An 18790-nucleotide genomic window follows, 5' to 3' on the forward strand; every position below is an offset into this window, starting at 1 on the left:
GTCATCTTATTGCTTCGTGCTTTGTCATTTTATAAGATAGTAAAAGGTATATAGAGATGGATATCTGTTGAGGTTTTATTAAGCTTGAGTGTCCCCTTTTCCCTACTAGGCTGTACATATGCCTTGAAGTTGGCTGCTTTCTGAGAAATTAAGCTGGTAGGTTGGGAACGTATTTACTTCAATATCAGTTACGTTTTTTTTTTAATATTTCCCCAGTTTTGGTTAGCTTTCATTCTAGTGGTTCAATACTTTTTGAGAGAGAACATTTTTGTACCTTAACTGACTCTTGAATATCTTGAAAATTGAAATTCATGCTGATTTGTATTGTTTTGTCTGGAAACAGTATGCTAATGGTTATAATTTGCTCATGATGATCATAATTCATAGCAAGCCCGTCTCTAAATTGCTATATGAAGTTCCTTTCTAACTCGTGACTTTTCTCATAGGCATTTATTAATACAGAATTGTTTGCACGTGTGTCTGTTGCCGTTCTATTCTACAAGCTGTCTGATTTGGTGGGGTCAGCAAATGAAAATGAAGATTGCTCTGCTGCTCTTGAATCTGGCAAATTGTTTCTGCTAGAGCTTCTTGAATCAGTGGTACTTAATAGAAATCTTAATCATACTATAGAGGACATACTTGGTAACTTAAAGTTTTTGAAAAAAGAGTGCCTCGTACTGTTGGATTTTTGTTTAGATATCTTATGTCATTGGATCCTGATTTAGATACGTGTTCGTTAAATTGTAATTATGCATTCTTCTAAATCCTCTTACATTGGAGTTTTATTACATGTAATACATTATGCAGTTTGAAATTTTGCTTTTATCTTACGTTAGTGACTCATATATCAGACAGGATGCTGGGGTTTTCATTCAACTGATGTTAGTTGGACTGTCAATGTATTCTGATGATTAGAAATCCATTCAAACCTAAAAGCTTAAGCTTGTAGGTTGGGGCTTAGAATAAGATTTATTCTCTAAAGGCCATTTGGAAAGGATGCATACGGCTGTGTGCAAGTACTCGCCCATCTTAACCTAACTATGCTTTAATCCCCTAATTGGGGTTGGTTCCTACCTCCAAGTTATGTTGACAGGAATGGGATGGCCAATATTTGCGCTATGGACTAAATGGTCATTGAGGTTTTGACACCTTAGTTAAAAATCATCATTGTAAAAGCTTAAACTTGAAGGTGAGGGCCTGATAATATGTTTTATTGATATGGATCCTTGTCATTGAAGGAGATGTACGATCTTTGTGTGAAGTGTAAACATATCAAAAACCGTATCATGTCAGTTTTAATTAAAGGTCTATTGCAGTCTATACTAAAAAAGGAATGCTGTATCGCTGTGTGGCACATAGATTGATATAGTGGGAATCAATAGTTTATGGTTTATGAAATCTTGGGCCATTACTTTTATTCTCTCCATATTGGTGGTGATTGATTAAAATACACCAAATAAATTAGTCAGTCAATTGTAATTGCCTGGGAGCTCAAATGAACAACTTTAAGGTTAATAGCCTTGTGCTTTACTGAGCTTAGATGGGTTGGTCAGTTTTGGTTTCACAAGCACCATAGTGTAGAAAATGTATTACTGATGGTGCAGCTTTTTGCAAAATTATTTTACTTGTTAGTTTGTATTTTGTTCTTTGTGTTTCTTGACATGGGCCCATAACTTCGTGGCTTCATATCCTTGGGTCTTCCTTTTAACCCAAAATTGTCACAACTCATGCCATACCACTTACAAATAATATTATTTCAAGTTGGATAGCCAATTTTTTAGATTAGTGAAGTGGTGCAATAGTGTTTCCTTCATATAGGAATATATTGTATTTCATTATGTAATGTGTAATAGTCTTGACAGCATAAACTATTAATGCAGGTAAATGACAAGGACCTTGCAAAGGAGTTGTACAAAAAGTACAGTGGGGTGAGTAATGATGCAGTTTTTGGTCCATAGTTGGAAGTTCAGAAACATTAAGAACTGGAATTGATTTAATACAAGTAAATGACAAGGAAATAAAATAGAAAATACTGTGGAAAAAGTAAATAAATAATTATTGGTGGGTTATGATTATTATTGTTGTAATACAAATAGTACAATTTACCATGAAATTGCTTGCTTTATTAAAAATGTGTGCAACTCAACAACAGTTGTGAATAGTTTGAATGGTTAGAAAGTTAAAAAATTTTCCAGCATAGTTAAAATAATGTGTTCTCTCTCTCCTCACTTGGTCTGGGCTTTTATGCTATACTGATCACTGATGTCTATTTTCAACAGATCCATAGGCGTAAAATACGTGCTTGGCAAATGATATGTGTTTTATCAAGATTTGTCGAGGATGATATAGTTGGGAAAGTTACAAGCAGCTTGCACATAGCCTTTTATGTAAGTTTTGCTAAACAGTATGTCAACATCTGCTATTTCTCTTCCACAATCAATTGTGTATTATAAAATTGTGAATTTTCAGTTTGTTACTGAGAATTTGAACAGGTCTTTTAGAAGAACTATTTTGATGTTCTCTTCATTAATTTTTCAATGCCATTTCTGCATGTTCTAAGGTTTTGCTAGGCTGGCTTTATTTTAAGCAGAAATTATGCATTAAGCATTCTTAACTACGTGTTTTTCTTCGTCTTATTGCAGAGAAACAACTTGGCTGCAGTTCGGCAATACTTGGAGACATTTGCAATTAATATTTACTTGAAGTTTCCTTCATTGGTGAGAAATTTATTTAGTTCAGAGAAAATTCAGAAATTATTTATTTATTTTTTTATTTTTGCTTTCCATAATTGGGTTATATGGGCAAATCCAGCATGCTTTTTCTTTTAATTTCCTTTACTTCTTCTTATTCTTTGTCACAAAGGGGACAGACCTTGTACGGAGAAAGTATGCAGCGCAGACCCTAAGAATCTATGATATAGATGATCTAGAAATATGGACAGAAGTGGAGTAGGCCTGTGGGGTGTGGGTTTCTTTTTATATTGCTCGTGCAGTAAATTGCATAACCCAGTCCTTTTCTCCCCTTTTTTCTACTAATTTTGTTTTTTATGTTAAATGGTTGCAAGAAGAAAAAAAATACATGAAAATGCATATATATACAAAATAGAGCAAGCATGAGATGAAAACCATTACATAGGAAATTCGCCTCAGTATAATTGGATGGGAAGAGAAATTGATCTCCTTTCACAAATTGAATGCTGAAGAAAAAAGCAAGCTATGCATGTTTTGCTTTTCTGCAAAATCTCCCATTGGCAACTTTCTAGCTATTTCTCATAATGCATTCCAGACATGGAGAATTTAAAAATATACTTTCCAGATACCAGACTGTGTGGAGAAGTTCTTTGATATTTCCTCCTTCTGCTTATAAAACAAGGTGGCCATTCGTTTTGCTGCTATGAATAGCTATTTTGACTGTATCAATAAATTTGAAAATCTGCTGGAAAGAAGCTTCCTAAACGATTGAAACAAGGGAAGCTACTTTTGGAGGAGATCAAGTTCTGAAAATGTCCATATGAGAATGCCTATTGACTTGAGCCAACAATGCCTTATTGCAATAATTGAAGGCTTCGTTTGGTAAACTTGCTTTTTTTCTATTATATTGAACAATAAGAAAAAAAAAAAAGTCTATAGTGATAGCTTTACAAACAAGGGCGCCATCAGTTAGCGGTGATAGTGACAGCTTTAGAAACTTGAAATTAGATTTTGTGGCAATGTATTACTGAGAAAAACTGGTGGCTTCAGTATTACTTGGTTAAATTGTGCATCTAATTTTTCAGGTAGAATGCGAAGAGATAACATTCAGCAATTATAACAAAAAAAAAAGGCTCTAAACGGTTTACTATAGCAACCTAGACCATGTAATAAACCACATTAATACCCAGGAACTGCATATATGGCTACCCCTCAATGCGTATATAACTTTGGCATTGCACATTTGCAACTACATTTCAAACTGAAACTCTTTTGACTCTATGGTGATTACAGTTGCAAAATGATTTATGACCATGAACTATGTGAGTAGGGGCCATATATGGTGATTTGCAAAGGTGATAAGCGTGTTTTGCATTTATCATGTACCAATGCTATCCTGTGACTAGCTTGCTTTATTGTTCATGCTAGAAGTAATGCTTGCTGGAATTTAATGTCTTTTTAGACTAATTATTATCCATTAGTTTGATTGTTTATTATCTCTCTATTAATCCAATTTGTTTGCTTTATTCTCATGTCAGGTTGGGGTACAATTAGTTCCAATATTAAGAGACTATGACATGAGGCCACAGGTAAATATTATATTGGAGTTCTCTCTGCGTAAATTCTTATTACAGTTGGATGGTAGTAGGTCTATCACTTGCAATCAGATAATAGTTGGAACTTGGAAATATGACTTAAATTCAAGAATTCATTTTTAGATTATTATCCCGTCCCAGAATCACATTTTTCTCATTGAAGAGTATAGATAAAATGGACCGGGCCTAACTCCACCTCAAAAACTAGCTCAAGGGAAGAATGTTTGTCTAAGTCTTGTATGAACTATGTGAACAGAGCCCATGTTTTTATAACTTGTCTTTAACGTAAAATAGCTTGTTGTTGCTTATGGATATCATGGTTAAGTTTGTTGAGTGCTTAGCCCAAAACTGAGGTGGCTTTGTCATGATAAACTCAACTCAACTCAACTCAATTCAACTCAACAAAGTCTTTATCCCAAAAATTTATTGGGGTCGGCTATATGGATTTTCTTTCTCCATTCTATACGATTTTCGGTTAAATCCTCGGAAATGTGTAATGCTTCTAAGTCATGTTATACTCTTCAAGTCAGTTTAGGTCTACCCCTTCTTTTCTTTCTATTCTCTAACCCAATGTGCTTTACTTGTCTAACTAAAGCCTCCGTATGTCTACGCTTCACGTGACTTTATCTAGTCTAGTATGGCCACTCATTCACCTTAACATTCTCATTTTCGCAACTCTTTTCTTAGACACATACGGCTTCTTCATTGCCTAACACTCACTACCATATAACATGATAGGTCGTATGGCTGTACAGTAAAATTTTTTTTTCAATTTATTGAGAATCTTGCGATCACATAAAACTCTCATGGCACTTTAATCCTATGACTAACATTCTCCTCACATCCCCCATCTACATAGGGCAATACCACTTCATCTAAACTAACTCCTACCCTATCACCAGTTCAGCCTTCACTGAACTTGCAATGCATGTATTCTGTCTTCGTTCTACTTAACTTAAAGCCCTTTGACTCTAGAGTACTTTTCCAAAGCTCTAGCTTTCTATTGACTCCTTCTCGCGTCTAATCTATCAGAACCATATCATCCACAAACATCATGCACCAAGGGATACTATCTTGTATATGTTTCATCAATTCATCTAGAACTAATGTAAAAAGGTAAGGGCCCACAGCTGAACCTTGGTGTAATCCAACTGAGATAGGAAAATTTCTTGTGTCCCCTTCCACTGTGCGCATAATGGTAGTTGCTCCTTCATGCATATCTTTCAACCCTTGTATGTACCTAATATATACCATCTTTTGTTCTAACACTCTCCATAAGACATCTCTTGAAACACTATCATAAGCCTTCTCTAAATCGATAAAAACCATATGTAGATCTTTCTTCACATCTCTATATTTCTCCGTTAATCTTCTAATGAGAAAGATCGCTTCCATAGTTGAACTACCGGGCATGAAGCCAAATTGATTGGAAGAGATAGAAGTGTCATGACGTAGTCAATGTTCCACAACTCTCTCCTACAACTTCATAGTAAAGCTCATGAGTTTAATTCTTCTATAGTTTAAGCAACTTTGTATGTCTCCCTTATTTTTAAAAATAGGTACTAAAATACTCTTCTTCCATTCATTAGACATTTTCTTTGAGTTTAGAATCTTATTAAACAATTTTGTTAACCATGCCACTCCCACATCTCCCAAACACTTTCACACTTCAATTGGTATTCCATTGGGTCCACAGGCTTTATCCACTTTCATTTTCTTAAGTGTTTCCTTTCCTTCCTTATGAAAATCTAATTCTTTTAGTGTAATTCATATTCTTTTCTATTGCTCTGTAGTCTATATTCACACTATTATCATTTTGACTATTATTAAAGAAATCATTAAAATAATTTCTCCATCTTTCTTTAATGTCCTCATCTTTCACCAACACTTTTCTTTCTTTATCCTTAATGTACCTAACTTGATTGAGATCTTGACATTTCTTTTTTCTCCTCCTTGCTAATCTATAAATATCTTTCTCCCCTTCTTTAGTTTCAAGTTTCTCATATAACTTTTCAAAGACCTGCGCTTTTGCTTTACTAATCGCTTTTTTTGCCTTTTTCTTTGCTATCTTGTATTGTTCATAAGACTCATTATTATCATATTTAGGTAATTTATTATATCATTCTCTCTTTCTCTTCACTGCCTTTTGTACTTTCTCATTCCACCATCATCTCTCTTTTGAGAGAGAGAGAGAGAGAGAGAGAGAGAGAGAGATTGGGGCAGTAGAGATGCACATTCCACTAGCTTCAATAGCATCAGCTCCAAATGTTTTGGTCCTAGTATGCCAAGAGTTCAATTCCAAGAATCAACAACTGCTTCTTCCTTACATCTAGAAGTTCATGAAGGCCAACCATGATGTGACGATCTTGGTAAAGGAACACATTCTGCTTGCTAAGGCATGTGAGCTCTTCATTTTGGAGCTTAGTATTCCATATGGTTTTGCCTCCTTGCAGAGTATAACAAGAACATGACTTTTCAAAAAAAAAAAAAAGAAAAGACGTTGGTGCAGCACAAGGCCAAAAGAGAGGGAGGTGACAAGCGTGGAGAAAGAGATTAACACTAACAGGAGTAGGGATTGGGGGATAGAATCCCAAGGGAAGGGCACGAATGAGAGAGAGAGAGGAAAGGAAGAAGTAAAAACAAAAAAAAAATTAATTTTTTATTTAAGTCATAAATTTTTTTGTAAGAATAGTGGGAAGAGATATGGACGAGTTTTCCATAATAGTGATTTTCTATTAGGGATTGACTTTGAGTCTGTACCTATTTACGTTACTTGTGGTTGACCTAAGCAGTCATATTCAAGATGATGTCTCATGCTGTATGGTATTGGCAAATGATTTTGTCTTAGCGTATGAAACTAATGAAGAAGTTAACCTGAATTTGTAGTTATGGAGGACTCTTGATGGTAGGTTTTGGGCTAAGTAGAAGGTAAACCAACGATATGAGTTATGGAATTTATGTATTACGAATTTAGTTCTCATAGAAAGAATGGAGGTGAGGTTTGATTGGATGGAGTTTTGGTGCCAAAATGCAATCAATTTAAGTATTTAAACCCTATCATCCAGAAGAATGAAGTAATTGATGAGGATGTAACACGTAGGATCAAAATAGGATGGTTAAAATGGAGTGAGATGGGTGTGCTATGTGATCATAAGATCCTTAGCAAAGTAAAATGTAAGTTCTATAGAATTATGGTTAGACTAGCTATATTGTATGAAAGTGAATTTTGGGCATCTAAGGTACAACATACTGACGAGTGTGATAGAAATGCGGATGTTAAGATGGATATCTAGTAACACTATAATGGATAAAATAAGGAATGACCATATTCGCTAAAGAGTACATGTAGTGCGCATTGAAAATAAAATGAGAGATTATCGATTAAGATCGATTGGTCAGGTCTAATATAGAGCATTGATTGTACTAGTACGCATGTGTGATAATTTAGTGGTTTAAAGAGTGTGAAGGAAAAGGGAGAGACCTCAAATAATGTGAGAGAAGTGCTATCAAAAAGATTTATAATTTTTGGATGTTGAAGTGGAATTGGTTTTAAACAGAGCTGAATGGTAAGAAAAGATTCATAATGCCGACCCCAACTAGCTTGCGATTAAAACTTAATTGTTGTTGTTTGTAATTTAAATTTCTCTTCAATTTGAGTTGGTGCTACACTAGAGGACTTCATGGAATGATAAAGGATGTGTGGCTTTTTTATACTTATTTGTTTTTTATTAATTGGTCAGCAATTTGCTGTGGATTTAATTTAATATTTTCAATATCTTTTTAATGAGTTTTATTTTGTGAATGGGTTGACAGCTACTTGGTGCCTTTTACTATGGTTTTCACTAAATTTTATGTTAACGTATATGTCAAATGCAGGCACTTTCTTCCTATGTGTTCATAGCAGCTAATATCATCCTCCATGCGTCTAAGGCATTTCAAGCCAGACATTTGGATGAATTGCTTCCCCCTATAGTTCCATTGTTAACCTCTCATCACCACAGCTTGCGGGGTTTTACTCAGGTTCTGATTGCTGCAATGCATTTTTTCATCAGTGTAAACACTATGACTGACTATAGATCATAAATATGTCTGCTGTCTTTCTGCAGTTGCTAGTCAACCAAGTGTTTTTAAAATATTTTTCTCAATTGGACTTTGGAGCCTCTGAAACTGTGCCTTTGGAGAAAAGGTGCTTTGAAGATCTGAAATTATACCTGGCAAAAAACCCTGATTGTAGTCGGTATGATATTTTTCTATATTCTCAGAGATGAAATTTCAAAAAAAATAAAATAAAATTATCATACAACTTGTAATTGTTGTAAACCATTTGTGTCGGCTCCATTTTCTATATAAGCTCAAATGGAAGAAATATAGGATGCTTTTATCAATTCACTTTTTATCTATCCTATTTAGATATTCCATTTAAAATGCTAAAGTATCTTCTTTTTTATCCACCCATGTTAAACAGGGTGGATTATTAGGCTTACTCAAGTTGGTATAGCACACAGCTTTCAGCATGACTATTAGATATATGTTGGAAAATACTCTCTCTCTCTCTCTCTCCTCCTCCTCCTCCTCTCTCCCTTCCTCCTGACCCGCCCCAACCCCCCCCCCCCCCCCCCCCCCCTCTCTTTCCTTCTGTGTATATGTGTGTATGTGTGTGTGTGTGGGTATTGTTGGGCTATATATATTAATATAAGATACCAAGTCATTCTGCTTAACTGATATGAAAAACTACTAGAATTTTAAGAGAACAATTTTAATAAAGTCCAGTGAAAAATCTGACATTCATATCAATGAAACTGTTTCATTCAAATTTGATAACTTCTATAATTTAGTTTCAGGCAAAGTCAGCATATTGAGCAGGCAGTTCAATTATTGTGTTTTCTTGAGTTCTCTTCTAATGTTCCAGTTATCATAATGGGCAAACTGATGGTAGCCTAAAATTTACTTGGAAGCAATAATGTTGTTTTGTTATTTTCTGGCAAATTTAACTGTTGTCCTCCTACTTATTGGATGGTCAGTGGAACTTTATATCTTTCCTGTGCGGTCCTTGGCTGATGGCAGCAAATCCTAATTTTATATGCCCATTCTAACTGTTTGTGACTGTGTACTATCAACTGTAACTTATTTAATCCATATTTTGGGGCAGTTACATTTTCTGAGTTGCATCCCTCTATGTAATCTTTTGTTGGTTTTGGCAGTGTTAATTTGGTTTATTTGTTATTTTCTTTTTCAGATTACGAGCATCAATGAAAGGATATCTTGATGCCTATAATCCCATTATCTCCAGTACTCCAGCTGGAATTTTTGTCGACCGGGTTGAGGTTAGGGACACTTTCATTTGATTGATTTCTTTTTGGATCTTTATGTTATGGAAAGTCAATCACTATATTATTTCTTTGTATATTCTGTATTCTTATTTAGGATTTCTTCCTATTAGTAGAACACAATTAAAGGAATCAATTGTATATATATACCCATATACAAATTAATTGAAATTAAGGAGAATTATCTCTTTCTACATGGTATCAGATCTGGTTCATTAAGGAATCTAAATCTGGAATCTCTTTCCCGTCTATTTCTGGACTGAAACCCATTGTTACCCTAGGTCATCTATTTAGGGTGACTATTTATTCTCACCACCCAGCTCAGGAGAGTTATTGGCCGCCTACCGGCTGTCCCCTCTGATCCGGTCGCCGGAATCCAAGCGCGTGAGGCTCACGCGCCCAGCTCAGGTACTTGCCGTTTCTTCACTCGCTAGGGCGTGGAGGCGTGTCCGCCAGCCGTTTCGACTCCGATCAGCATCGCAGGCGTCGCTTCAACCCCCTCATTCCACCACTGTGTGCTGTTGCTTGGTCCAATACACCATTAAAGGACTTCTGAGGTTTGGCTCTCAGATCCTCTTTCGGTATTTGCTTGATTTATGATTTTGGGTTATTTTGCGGCTGTAAGCACTTTGGATTAGCGTTTCGGTTAGTTTTCTTTGTCTCAACAAATGGCAGACAATAAAAATGTTATTTCTGATGTGATTCTGGTGATGACTAAGATCACTGAACACAAACTTAATGGTTCAAATTACTTGGAGTGGGGTAAGACTGTTAGGATCTATTTGTGTAGCATTGATAAGGTGATCATCCTTACTAAAGACCCACCTACTGATGATACACGGCAAACTTGGCTAAGGGGGGATACTCGGTTGTTTTTGCATATTCGGAACTCGATTCACAGTGAGGTAATTAGTTTAATTAATCACTGTGAATTTGTTAAGGAATTGATGGATTACTTAGATTTTTTGTATTCTGGTAAAGAAAATATCTCCCGTATTTATGATGTTTGGAAGGCATTCTACCGTGCTGAAAAAGAGGATAAGTCTCTCACGGCTTATTTTATGGATTTTAAACAAGTATATGAGAAACTTAATGTATTGTTGCCTTTTAATCCTGATGTGTAAGTTCAGCAGGCTCAACGGGAGCAACTGGCTGTTATGAGTTTTCTTGTAGGCCTTCCTTCAGAGTATGAGACTGCTAAATCTCAGATTCGCTCCTATTCTAAGATTTCCTCTTTGCATGATACGTTCACACAGGTCCTTCATACAGAGAGGACTCAATCTTCACAGCCTGCCAGTAGTGCTCTTATTAGCTGTAATCCAAATGGACAACAGGGTAATAGAAGAGGAAGTAGAGGAGGAATTACAGGCAACAGAGGTAATCAGCGTAATGGGGAGGCTAGTTCTAATCAAGACTCAAGAGGAGTCATTTATTATTATTGTCATGAGCTTGGCCATACAAAATATAATTGTCCGCAACTTCAGAGGAAAATTCAGCGATCACAGATGGCAAATATGTTTTCTCAGAGGATTCTACAGTATCTTCCTTTGAGAAAACTGTTTTGGTATCTGCAGAGAATTTTGCACAGTTTTCCCAGTATCAGGCATCTCTAAAGCCTACCAGTTCCCCTGTCATTGCTATCGCTGAGTCAGGTAAATCCACTACATGTCTTGTGTCTTCCTCATCCAAATGGGTTATTGATTATGGTGCGACAGATCACATGACAGGTAATTCTAGTCGTCTATCTTCTTTTCAGTCTAATCTCACTTCCTCTACTGTTACTTTAGCTGATGGTTCTGCTTCTTGTGTCATGGGTTCTGAAACTGGGAATCCGATTTCGTCAATTTCTTTGTCATCTGTTTTGTGTCCACTAAAATTTTCTTTTAATCTATTTTCTGTTAGTAAACTTACTCGTATCTTAAATTATTCTGTTTCATCTTTTCCTGACCAGTATTTGTTTCAGGATTTTACGACGAAGCAGATTATTAATAGAAGACGTGAATCAAGTGGTCTATACATTCTGAAAAATCATGTACCGCAATTGCTTGTTTGCTCCAGTACCTTAACACCTCTTGAAGCTTATTGTAGATTGGGCCATCCTTTTTTGTCTACCATGAAGAGCCTGTGTCCTCAGTTTCAGTCTTTATCAGTACTAGAATGTGAGTCGTGTCAGTTTGCAAAATATCATCGTTTGCCTTTTGTGTCTAGAGTCAATAAACGGGTTTTATCCCCTTTAGAATTCGTTCATTCTGATATTTTAGGTCCTTGTTCTGTTACTTCTAAAACTAGATTTCGTTATTTTGTTACTTTTGTTAATGATTACTCTCGTGTTACATGGTTATATTTAATGAAGAATCATTCTGAGTTATTTTCTATCTTTTGTGCTTTTGTAATAAAATCAAAACTCAATTTAATATTTCTGTGCGCATATTAAGAAGTGACAATGCCAAAGAATATTTTTTAGCACAATTTTAATCTTATATGACACAAAATGACATTTTTCATCAGTCTTCCAGTGTTGATACCCCATTTCAAAATGGCGTGGCTGTAAGAAGAAATCGGCATCTTTTTGAGATAGCTCGTGCTCTTTTTTTTTTTTTATATGAAAGTTCCTAAACACTTTTGGGCGGATACAGTTTCTACGGCATATTTTCTGATCAATTGCATGCCGTCTTCTGTCCTTAATAAAGATATTCCTTATACTACTTTGTTTCCTGCAAAATCTTTGTTTCCTGTTGAACCTCGTATTTTTGGTTGTACATGTTTTGTGTGTGATGTTCGTTCGCAGGTTACTAAATTGGATCCGAAGTCTCTCAAATGTGTCTTTCTTGGGTACTCCCGGCTCCAAAAAGGGTACCGTTGTTCCTCTCCTACTCTTAATCGTAATCTTGTTTCTGCAGATGTCATATTTTTTTAGTCCACTCCATTCTTTACTCAATTATCTGTGTATGAGAGTCAGGGGGAGGAGGATGATCTCTTAATATATACTGTCTAACCAATGTCTAGTCTTCTCCCACAGCCTGTTCCTTCTGTCTCTAGACCTACTCGACCTCCCGTTGTTCATGTTTATTCTAAGAGATTGGAGATTCCTGACTCAGATCCTCCGCCAGCTACTTCGTTGGGAGATTTTGTACCTCATAGTGATCATGATTCTAACCTAGACTTACCCATTGCTCTTCGTAAAAGTAAGCGTTCATGCACTTACCCTATCTCTTCTTTTGTTTCTTATAATCAATTGCCTTCTTGTTCTCGGTGTTTTGCTACTTCTTTAGACTTTGTTCCTATCCCTAATACTGTTGGTGAGGTACTGTCTCATCCTGACTGGTGTGCTGCTATAAAAGAGGAAATGGAGGCTTTAGATGCTAATTGTACATGGGACTATTGCCTTTGCTCACTGGTAAGAAAGTTATTGATTGCAAATGAGTATTTACAGTAAAGGTGAATCCTGATGGTTCTTTGGCTAGGTTAAAAGCACGCCTTGTGGCAAAAGGATATGCTCAGACATATGGGGTTGATTACTCTGACACTTTTTCTCCTGTAGCTAAATTTACTTTTGTTCACTTGTTTATCTCTTTAGCAGCTACATATGATTGGCTCTTGCACTAATTGGATATCAAGAATGTTTTTCTTCATGGTGATCTTCAGGAGGAGGTGTATATGGGCAACCACCTGAGTTTGTTGCTCAGGAGGAGTTTGTAGGCTTCGGAAGTCTCTTTATAGCTTGAAACAAAGTCCAAAGGCCTGGTTTGGGAGATTCAGTGAAGCAGTACAGGAATTTGGTTTGCAAAAGAGTAAGTGTGATCACTCAGTATTTTATAGGCAATCTGAGGCTGGCCTAATTCTCCCGGTAGTCTATGTGGATGACATTGTCATCACTGGAAGTGACTCTACAGGTATTTCATCTCTTAAAACCTTCCTCCAAACCCAATTTCAAACCAAAGATTTGGGCTTTGTTAAAGTATTTCTTGGGTATTGAAGTTATGAGAAGTAACAAGGGTATTATCTTGTCTCAAAGAAAATATATCCTCGATCTATTGACAGAGACAGGAAAATTAGGTGCTAAGCCTTGCAGTGCACCAATGACTCCAAATTTATAACTGTTAGCAGGGGATAGTGAGTTGTTTGAAGATTCAGAGAGATACAGGAGATTGGTAGGAAAATTGAACTACCTTACAGTCACTCGTCCTGACATTGCTTATGCCGTTAGTGTGGTAAGTCAATTTATGTCTTCCCCAACTGTTGCTCATTGGGAAGCCTTGAGACAAATATTGTGTTATCTAAAGTACGCTCCAGGAAGAGGTTTGTTATATGGTAATCATGGGCATTTGAATGTTGAATGTTTTTCAGATGCCGACTGGCCTGGATCTAAGGTTGACAGGAGGTCAACTACTAGATATTGCATTTTTGTTGGAGGAAATTTGGTGTCTTAGAGAAACAAGAAGCAGAATGTAGTTTCTCAATCTCGTGCTAAATCGAAATACAGAGCCATGGCACAATCAGTATGTGAGGTAATGTGGATACTTAAATTACTAGATGAGACAGGTTTTAAGACCTCATTGCCTGCGAAATTGTGGTGTGATAATCAAGCTGCTCTCCATATTGCTTCTAATCCAGTGTTTCATGAGTGGACCAAACATATTGAGATTGATTGTCACTTTGTTGTGAAAAGATTCAACAACAGATCATCTTAACAGGACACATCAAAACTGGAGAACAGTTAGGAGATATTTTCACAAAAGCTCTGAATGGAGCTAGGATTAACTACATTTGTAACAAGTTGGGCATGATTAACATCTATGCTCCAACTTGAGGGGGAGTGTTATGGAAAGTTAATCACTATATTATTTCTCTGTATATTCTGTATTCCTATTTAGGATTTCTTCCTATTAGTAGAACACAATTAAAGGAATCAATGGTATATATATACCCATGTACAGATTAATTGAAATTAAGGAAAATCATCTCTTTCTACACTTTAGAGTAGAATCATAACCTAGAATTTCATTTGATTATTTTTAGGAAGCACATGATTATTTTCAATTAAATTTCCATGTGAATTTTCTTATAGCATTTCTTTATGTAATTTTATTCAAAAGGAAAAATTGCCAATGAAGAAAAAATAACTGGTATTTATTTTCTTATTTTTTATTTTGCATTTTTTTTTCCCTTCTTTTTTACCCATTCATTTTGAATAGCTAGAATTGATTATAATCAAAGATGACTTAGCATTAGGTCTATATTTGCGTCCCACCATTTTTTTTTGTCAAACATACTGAGTGGTGCATGTCTTTCCTGGACTGACAAATTTTTCGCAATTATTTTTTTTTTTGGGGTGTGCATAAACATTTTGTGGATGTGATTCTAATAGTATTTTGATTATTTTCTTTAGGAATTCCTTATTTCTCCTTTAGTCACCTATTATGAAAGTTTTTCAATTTTTAAATTTTGGTTTCTAATTTTCTCATTTTTGACTTTCTTATTTTGTTGTTAATAGTTTCTTATAATTTTATTTTATTATTTGAAACTCCTTAATACTAGATTCTGATTTCTTAGATATGATAGCTAATTTCAGTGAGCCATTCCATTGTGTTTGACTTTAATTGAATTAGCATATATTTTCTGTTCATGTCATGATATCTTAGTCTTCTGACTTGTTTGTGTTTTGTTGCATTGAAGGAACTTCAGTTTGAATGCGTTCCAACATCCCTCTTGGAGGAAGTGCTAAACTTTCTAAACGTAAGTGTACTATCATGCCTAATGCTTTATCTTGAGTAGGTCGCATCTTACTTTTCAGACTTGCAGGATGTCAGAGAGGACCTCAGATGTTCAATGGCAAAGGACATTATAACTATCAAGAATGAGAGCTTAAAAATTGGTAAAGATCCTAACTACAGGAGAATATTACCTAGTGCAGAACCACATAAAGAAACATTGCTTGATTTTCAGAAGAAAATTATTCCTGACAAACATGAGAAAGAAGAGGCTGAATCAAGTTCCATTTTGTTACGCAATGAAGCATACAAACAGCTTTTAGGTATGTAAATTCAGAAGTTAATTGAAGGGGTAAAAAGCAGACATTTAAGTTCTATCGCTAATGCACCAGATGGACTGTTGTTTTCTGCAATTTGTTCATCTTCATAGTCAGATTTGATTATCATCTGCACATATATTTTACCTTCTCTTTCCGTTTGCTTTTCCCCCTTCACGATTTATTGCTTTTATTTTTGTTCTCTTTCTTTCTTTCTAATCTCTTCCTCAACTTGGAATAGTAAAGGTATTATTACCATTGGCAGTTCAGATCTGTCCCTTTTCATTTTTATCACTCTTTCCCCTTTTGTGTAGGAAAATTAAGTTTTCTAGGTATAGAAGTTATGGAAGAAGAAATTAAAAACCACTATTACTGAATGACCGAAGAGTTTTTTTTTCTTTTTTGTTCTTTCATTTTTTGGCTCATTTATCTCAAAAGTTTCATCGTCCCTGTTTGGATCTGTTAAAGAAACTGTCCATGGACCTCAAGGTTGTGCCTGTTGGCATCTCTTGGTCCTGAAAGTTTGAGGAAATAAGAAAGATAGTTGTGAGAGTTATATGACACCTCTTCAACATCTAGGCTTCCAAATGTCTTTTTCATGAATGAATAGAAGTATAAGAGGAATTCTTTATTCAATTATGAGATGAATTATATGAAGTTCTTGATTAACCTTGTGCACCTTGTATTTGGAAATCGATGTTACTTTAGTTTAAGGTCATCACGTACCATTTTCTCCAGTTTTCCCCCCTTCCCTATTCTTTCTATTTCATTTTATTTTTCAGCTATCCCTTAGCTAGAGATTCCCATGCATGAATTAATTCCACTGTTTTGCTTTTTTGTATTGTATGCATGCAGCAACTATATTGTTTGCAATAAAGCACTTTACATTCGTCATTTTTGAATTTCATATTAAAATATTAAGCGTAGTATTTGGATTTAAAGAATGACCGCAGTTGCAAAAGCTTATTCTGTTGGAGATGGCCCAAGATACATATCCAGCACCAAGACTCTTAACAACCTCCTTTGTGTGCTAGCACGCCCATCACTGTGTGTAACCTGTAACCAAAGCAGAACCAAACGCCTGAAATAAGAGCCTGACAAATACTTTTTACCAGAAGACGATGCCAATATAGCTGGTCAGGTGGCATGGAGGAAAATGATCTATATGCATGACCCAAACTAGTTTGGGATTAAGACGTCATTGGGTTTAGTTGAGAGTGCCGAGAATAAAATCTAGAACTTGGGCAAACTGAGTTCTGATACCTTGTAGAATAACTATTCTCAAAAGCTCAGGCTCTAGGACACATGCCCTCATTGTATATTAAGCATTAAGTTTTGTAACAGACCTTTTAACTAAAGATTGTCATGAACGCAGAAATGGAAAAGGAGGATGAACTTCTTGATCAGTCAATTCAATATAGAATTTTGGCCATGGAAAGAATAAGAGCAAGTCGGCAACATTTTATCCTTGTAGCTTCATTCCTCGATCGAATACCGAACCTTGCTGGTTTGGCACGGACATGTGAGGTATGTGTTCGGTGCTCATATTGGTACTTATATAACCCTTGACTGGTGATTGCTGCATTTCTTTTAAGTATTTTTCAATTATATTTATCTTCTCTTCATGCCAGTTATTATTTCCTTGCAGGTATTTAAGGCATCAGGATTAGCCATTGCAGATGCAAGCATATTACATGACAAACAATTCCAACTCATCAGGTTTTCATAATAATTGGCTATCATTCGTTCTTTTATGTTTTTATATTTCCTTCTGGATAGGCTAACAATAATATGTGATGCAAGCTGTAGTTGTGTACATATGCACAGACCTGTCTTTGAGCAGTGCCACAGACACACATCTTTGTTTAGTCTTCTTTCCTCGATTATAAACTGTATGGTGGTAAGACTTCTAAGTGGTTTGAGAGTAATAATTTGCCTCAAATCAGAGTTCAATAACTGTGGAAACGGGGTTCTGTTCACAAACAAGAACATAAACTAAGGGGTTTGCATAGGGGTATTGCAGTTCCAGAGTTCAAGTACAACCAATATTGGAAATTCGTGTGATTGAAGTCTATATTTTTAGCATATTAATCATGATTCAGATTCTGGTCACCTCTACTGTCTTCCGATTGGGGATGAGCCAACTGCCTTTTATTGTCAACCTGCATAGCATGTTTATTGATTTAGATGGATATGAAAGCTGTTGGTGATTTTTCCATTTTGCCAAGTGTTTTAATATAGATGTTTAGAAATTGATTTTTATAGTTTTTGTTAATCAATTGTTTGCCTGCATTTTGTTTTTCAGTGTGACAGCAGAGAAGTGGGTTCCCATCATAGAAGTCCCTGTAAATAGCGTGAGGTATTTTCTAGAAAAAAAGAAGCAAGAAGGCTTTTCTATCTTGGGATTGGAGCAAACAGCCAATAGTGTGGCCCTTGATCAGTATGTTTTTCCTAGAAAAACGGTAAGTCACTCTTAAGATTGCCTATCAGTTCCTTAAGACATAATTAGGGGGTGAAAGAAGATGCTTATTCTGGCCATGCTCATCTGAGAAATAAATAGAACAATTCTAAGCTTAAAAATATGATTGATAAATCCAAGCTTCAGAAGATGAGGTGAAGAAATTGTGGTTTTCCTTTTGTACCTCTGTGATATGGCACCATCTGTTTCTAGAAGTTTGTCAGATACTTTAATGAGAACTACAAGAAGCTTGCTTATCTAATTGTTTTGCCAGGTCCTGGTTCTTGGGCGGGAAAAGGAGGGTATACCCGTTGATATAATCCATATGCTGGATGCTTGTGTTGAGATTCCGCAATTGGGAGTGGTTAGGTCGCTCAACGTTCATGTCAGTGGAGCCATTGCGCTTTGGGAGTATACTCGACAGCAAAGATTTCAATAGTTCCTCAATTTTGACAGTATTTTCATGTTTTGAAGCATATTTTCATGATGCCTTCAGTGCTTACGAGCAAGAGACTGACTATGTTGCTTCTGAAATTCATTTGTATAATATGTCCAGTTGCAATGTTGTAATATTAGATCAGCCCTTCTTGTTTAAGTGTATGAAATGGGGGTAAAGAAAAATTGCATTATGTTCTGATCTCAGAATTTCTTGTTTGGTTCTGTCAAATTGAATTCCATGTTCATTTGAGAAA

The 18790-nt window shown here is 35.7% G+C and overlaps 1 protein-coding gene across 4 annotated transcripts in view; it reads left to right on the forward strand.

Moving 5' to 3' along the window:
- Positions 1-18727, forward strand: part of LOC110660845 (uncharacterized) — a 19924-nt gene extending 1197 nt beyond the window's left edge. For all 4 annotated transcript variants that reach the window (XM_058153492.1, XM_058153493.1, XM_058153494.1 and 1 more), the window contains exons 4-17: positions 447-599; positions 1881-1928; positions 2280-2387; positions 2643-2717; positions 4229-4279; positions 8162-8305; positions 8392-8522; positions 9522-9609; positions 15289-15348; positions 15415-15646; positions 17016-17167; positions 17289-17359; positions 17946-18102; positions 18373-18727. In XM_058153492.1, coding sequence (XP_058009475.1) covers positions 447-599; positions 1881-1928; positions 2280-2387; positions 2643-2717; positions 4229-4279; positions 8162-8305; positions 8392-8522; positions 9522-9609; positions 15289-15348; positions 15415-15646; positions 17016-17167; positions 17289-17359; positions 17946-18102; positions 18373-18537 — 1635 coding nt within the window. In that variant the 3' untranslated portion in view covers positions 18538-18727. The remainder of the gene's footprint in view (positions 1-446; positions 600-1880; positions 1929-2279; positions 2388-2642; positions 2718-4228; positions 4280-8161; positions 8306-8391; positions 8523-9521; positions 9610-15288; positions 15349-15414; positions 15647-17015; positions 17168-17288; positions 17360-17945; positions 18103-18372) is intronic.
- Positions 18728-18790: the final 63 nt, after the last annotated feature.

The sequence above is a fragment of the Hevea brasiliensis genome, chromosome 9 (assembly GCF_030052815.1).
Source record: "Hevea brasiliensis isolate MT/VB/25A 57/8 chromosome 9, ASM3005281v1, whole genome shotgun sequence".
Taxonomy (NCBI): domain Eukaryota; kingdom Viridiplantae; phylum Streptophyta; class Magnoliopsida; order Malpighiales; family Euphorbiaceae; genus Hevea; species Hevea brasiliensis.